At 50.1% G+C, this 5,815-nt stretch overlaps 1 protein-coding gene across 1 annotated transcript in view; it reads right to left on the reverse strand.

Annotated features, from left to right (window-relative positions):
* Nucleotides 1–656, reverse strand: part of LOC119360552 (gamma-gliadin-like) — a 1,473-nt gene extending 817 nt beyond the window's left edge. The window contains exon 1 of the mRNA XM_037626356.1: nucleotides 1–656. This exon is cut by the window's left edge and continues 1 nt beyond it. Coding sequence (XP_037482253.1) covers nucleotides 1–579 — 579 coding nt within the window. The 5' untranslated portion in view covers nucleotides 580–656.
* Nucleotides 657–5,815: the final 5,159 nt, after the last annotated feature.

The following is a 5,815-nucleotide window of genomic DNA, read 5'->3' on the forward strand; positions in this document are numbered from 1 at the left end:
GGGAAATGGTTGTTGGGGTTGCTGGGGGAATGCTTGTTGGGGTTGCAGGGGGAATGGTTGTTGGGGTTGTTGGGGAATTATTTGTTCTGGTTGCTGGGGAATTATTTGTTCTGGTTGATGGGGGAATGGTAGTTGGGGCTGGGGAAATGGTTGTTGGGCTTGCTGGGGGAATGGCTGTTGTGGTTGCAGAGGGAACGATTGTTGGGTCTGGGGAAATGGTTGTTGTGGTTGCCAGGAAAATGGTTGTTGGGGCTGTGGAAAAGGTTGTTGTGGTTGTTGGGGTTGCTGGAGGGATGGTTGTTGTGGTTTTAAGGGGGTCGGTTGTTGTGGCTGGGGAAATGATTGTTGTGATTGCTGGGGAAATTGTTGTTGGGGTGTGGGAAATGGTTGTTGTGATGGATATGGTTGCTGTGATGGATATGGTTGTTGTGGATATGGCTGCTGTGGAAATGGTTGTTGTTGATGGGAAAATGATTGTTGAGGTGATTGTAACTCTTTGTTGCTAGGGTTTAGCTGCCTAGCGGCAGTGGCGGTGTTCATCGCCATGGCAAGGAGAGCAAAGATGAGGAAGGTCTTCATGTTGGATTTGTGGTTACTACTGCTTGCTTGCCTTTGATGCTTGTGGTCTAGGTGTGTGAAGTTTGGTTGATGGAAGGTGTCCTTGGTGGTGCATGTGTATTTATAGTTTTCATGGCATGGCTTGCTTTCATCTTTGCACTCGCTCTTTGAAAAAGTGCATCAATGCTTATCCAACTAATCATTTGGTTTGTTGTGTTTGGTGCAACTACTTACTAGTGAGATTTTGGATTTTCATGATAGTTGCTTTTTGTTGAAATCGTCTGGTTGTAAGGAATGTTGGATAATGACCAATGACTCATCTTCTTCACTTTACACTGCAAACATTGATCTAGATTATGTCCCTTTTTGAAATTTAGTTTGTGGAGCTCTACATGTTGTTAGGCTTATCCATATTGGCATAGCTTGAGTGGAACTAAGTTTGTAAGCTTGTGTGCGTCATTATGATGGATCACACTATTAATGTGACGATTGTTTTAGAAATTATCTTTCCAAAACTAACTTTATGTTTTTTGCCCAATATGATTCTAAGACGGATAACCAGACATGACTCATCAAATAGCAAGATAAACCGAGTAGCAAGTTGGGGGTTATAAGTTATAATATGGACTTTTCTCTAAGATACACCATCTTGTCTTGCATGCTCTGTGGATTTGAAAAGCATCTACTAATTTAGATGCAATTGAAACAAAAGTAGACTAAAAAGGTAAGCAATGAAATGAGAATACTATTATGTGAAGCTCTACATGTCTGGTAAGCAATAAGATACTGGATACATCTATATCTTCAATCCTTTCATCCCTATCAACTCTTTATTGGTTGCTTTCATCGTAGTCATCCCTTAAATAAAAATCACTTAAAGATAAGTTTGGGAGTTAGTACCAACATCTATCATGTACAAGATAGAAAACTAAGGCACATATAGTAGTCTATTGACCATATTTAATTTCTTGTGATGTGAAAGCATGTGGAGTATAAGTTGGTTAAATATAAAGTTGTCCTTCATACCAGTAGGGAAAGAATATGCAGTATAAAGATTAGAGCATTGGACTAATATGCTATTAAATGCTACAGGATAATCGACAGTTCAAGTTAAGAACAACATTAGCATTCCAACTTTTGTCTTGTGCAAGTTAAGAACATGCTAACAAAGTAACCTAAGCAAATAAGTGCAAAACCTTCACCTATAAGGAAATTGTGAAACTACACAAAATGACCTATTGTAAAGAAGGAAAAAAATCTAATGGTGAATGAAAGAACGTTAAGTACATTCAGGATTCGGTTATGCCTTCATGGATAACCTTTTAGATGGTGACTTGTCAATGTTGATGTGTGTCGTCATGGAACGAGGACAAGAAGACGTCGTTGCGTCGTACTTTGGGAATTTCATCAAACTGGTTGTGTGCGGGAACAAATATTTGTCGCCTCCCTGCTCAAATCTCTCTTCATGTCACTGTAACTGACACTCCATGAGGGAGTCCTGGATTAGGGGGTATCCGGACAGCCAGACTATATCCTTTGGCCGGACTGTTGGACTATGAAGATACAGGATTGAAGACTTCGTCCCGTGTCTGGATGGGACTCTCCTTGGCGTGGAAGGCAAGCTTGGCAGTACGGATATGTAGATCTCCTTCCTTGTAACCGACTCTGTGTAACCCTAGCCCCCTCCGGTGTCTATATAAACTGGAGGGTTTAGTCCGTAGGACAAAGAACAACAATCATACCATAGGCTAGCTTCTAGGGTTTAGCCTCTTCGATCTCGTGGTAGATCAACTCTTGAAATACTCATACCATCAAGATCAATCAAGCAGGAGTAGGGTTTTACCTCCATCGAGAGGGCCCGAACCTGGGTAAAAACATCGTGTCCCACGTCTCCTGTTACCATCCGCCTAGACGCACAGTTCGGGACCCCCTACCCGAGATCCACCGGTTTTGACACCGACATTGGTGCTTTCATTGAGAGTTCCTCTGTGTCGTCATCACTAGGCCAGATGGCCCTTTCAATCATCGATAGCGATGCAGTCCGGGGTGAGACTTTTCTCCTTGGACAGATCTTTGTATTCGGCGGCTCCGCACTATGGGCCAACTCGCTTGGCCATCTGGAGCAGATCGAGAGTTACGCCCCTCTCCACCAGGTCAGGTTTGTAAGCATAAACCACACGGCCGACATCTACGGAGACTTGATCTTCGACGGATTCGAGCCCTTGCTGAGTGCGCCGCACGGTCACGATGAGCATGATTTATCTCTACCATCGGACAGTGTTCGAGAGATCGCACCGGCGACCGCTTCGACCCTCAATTCGGAGCCAGTTGTGCCACCCAAGGACGGGTGGATAGACCCCGCCACGGAGGCCGCATCTTCAGCGGCGATCGAGCCAAATACCGACCTCACCCTTCACGGGAGCCGTGACGCCGAACTGCCGGATTCTTCCCCGGCCATGGACTCCGAACCACCTGTGCCCGTGCCTATCGAATCCAACTGGGCGCCGATCATGGAGTTCACCTCCGCGGATATCTTTCAGCACTCGCCCTTTGGTGACATACTGAACTCATTAAGGTCTCTCTCCATGTCAAGAGAGTCCTGGCCGAACTATGGCCGGCCAGATCGGGATGCGGACGACGAAGAAATTCGCCACCCACCCACCACCCACTTAGTAGCCACTGTCGACGATTTGACCGACATGCTCGCCTTCGACTCCGAAGACATCGACGGTATGGACGATAATGCAGGAGATGAACAGGAGCCACTGCCCACAGGGCACTGGACGCCCACTTCATCATATGATGTATACATGATGGACACACCCAAAGAAAACGATGACGAGGGACGGAAGGACGCAGCAAAGGATTGTTCCCTCGAGAAGCAATCAAAGAGGCAGCGTAAGAGCCGCTCCAAATCCCGCCTCGGTAGAAACAGCGATCATATAGACCCAGCAATAGAGCAGGGTGAGCCAGCGGACGACAAACACGGCATTGAACCACCGTCCAACCACGGCAACACGGAGAATCAAACCGAACAACCCGTCTCCAGCAAAGATACAGTCCAGATGACATCACACCGGACAGGCACCCGGAGCAACAGAATACCCATCAAAGGCTTGTCGCCACTGCGAGGAGTCTGAAAAAGTAGAAGCAAAGGCTCAGGGTTGCACAAGACACACTCAGAATTAGATGGAGTAAAGTACTAAACACTGCAGCAAAGTACGGCGGTAGTCGCCACACAAAGAGCTACCCGAAGCGAAAGATGCTACCTGAATTCGATGATGAGGCCTTAGATCCCCCGCAATCAAAAAACAAAACAGCCATCCAGTCGGATAGACGACCTCGTGGCCAACATAGAGCGGCAAACGCCGCCACACACAAGCCAGTACGTGATCCACGTGAGGGCTCGCATCAAAAGGATGGCGCAACCAGATCCATCTACGGGCCAAGCAAGCGCGCTCCAGCACGCAATGCAACACAACAAAAATCCGAACACCACGGTACACCCAATACAGGGGTGCTGCACACCCCCTATGTTTCATCGATGAGGTGCTGGACCATGAATTTCCAGAGGGATTCAAACCCGTAAACATAGAGGCGTACGACGGAACGATAGACCCTGGGGTCTGGATTGAGGACTACATCCTCCATATCCACATGGCTCGAGGAGACGATCTCCATGCCATCAAGTACTTACCCCTCAAGCTCAAAGGGCCAGCTCGGCACTGGCTTAAAAGCCTCCCCGAAAACTCCATTGGAAGCTGGGAAGAGCTCGAGGACGCTTGTAACGCGCCGAGACCGATGTGCCAGGTGTCCGCCAGTTATTCGTTGTTGTTGCCTTGTCATTTTCTTGCGTGTTGCATTTCATCATGTCATCATGTGCATAGCATCATCAAGTTTTCAAAACTTGCATCTGTCCCAGTCTCCTCGTCCTCTCCGTTGTCCGTTCTGAGCCAAACCACACTTGCACACGCCCGCGGCATGTCCGAAATATTATTTTATAAGTGGCCGGAAAATGTTCTCGGAATGGGATGAAAGTTGGCGTGCGGTGTTGTTTTGTTGTTAGTAGGCCGCCTGCCAAGTTTCATCGCATTCGGAGTCCGTTTGATGCCCCAACGGATAACTATAGCGGCAGTATAGCCGGTCTAACGTCGGACGTTTTCGGCCTCCGAAAACAGTCGCCGGGCCTCCCTCTCTTCTCTTCTCTCAGCTCGAGACCGTCTAGACAGCTCACTACCTACCGCCAGGTCCAACCTAACCTCTCTCATCAGCCCGCAGCCCCCCCTCGCGCGCGTCCGAAAGTTGTTCCGAACCCGACCCGGACTGTCGCCACCGTTGTGTCCGGATCATCCCCAAACATCTACAAAACATCTCCATTTTATTAATTGGACTCCCTAGCTATTTTATCCGCGATCGTCCGATTGCGATCGTAGGGTCGAGATAGCCCTAACCTAATCCGTGATGTATATATATAGTCCACCCCTAGTCTAATTTCAGACCAAATCCCTAGGGATCCAACTAGCCGCCGCCGCTCTCATTCCCCACCTCGAGATCCTCTCTTTCCCCCTGCACCAACCAACCAGCGCTCCCCCATGTCCCTCCTCGATCCCGAGCGTAGTCACCTACAAGTCCACTGCCACCTCACCTCTCTTCTCCTCACTGATGGCTCTGCCCGTGCTGGAGCACGCGAACTGCAGCAGCAACCGAGGCCCCCTGCTCCTGCCTCCTCGTCGTCGTCCAGCAGCAGTGGAGCCGTTGCCAGGCCAGCCCCTCGCGCCCCTCTCCTTTTTCCCTTCTCCCTAGCGTCATCTCCTCCTTCTCTCTCTCTAATTCCTTCATGGCCATCATCGCAGGTGACTGAGCCCCTGCCTTCCTCGCCGGAGAGATTCGTCCCCGCCTGGAGCCTTGCAGCAGACGCTCACCGTTGCCGCAGCTCGCCCCGCTGTCCAGCCGTCGGGCCCACTTCACCGCCATCTAGATCCGCCCCGTGCCGCCCGTTCCAGACCTTCTTCGTTGCCCCGCCAAGTCCCTGCAGCCGCGACGCCCACTCGCTCCTCTGCTTCGTGCAACAGGACGAGCGCCGCCCTCGCTGACTCGATCCGGTGATGGACGAGCGCCACGGCCCGTCTCTCCTCGGCCTCGTCCTGCCCCGCATCTCCGGCGCCAAGGCCCAGCCGCCCGCACTACACATCGGCCCGCTGCTTCCCTACAGATCCAGCCTGCCCCACCACTGCGTTAACTGGGCCTCAGCCCGTGG

The sequence above is a fragment of the Triticum dicoccoides genome, chromosome 1A (genome assembly GCF_002162155.2).
Source record: "Triticum dicoccoides isolate Atlit2015 ecotype Zavitan chromosome 1A, WEW_v2.0, whole genome shotgun sequence".
In the NCBI taxonomy this organism is placed as follows: domain Eukaryota; kingdom Viridiplantae; phylum Streptophyta; class Magnoliopsida; order Poales; family Poaceae; genus Triticum; species Triticum dicoccoides.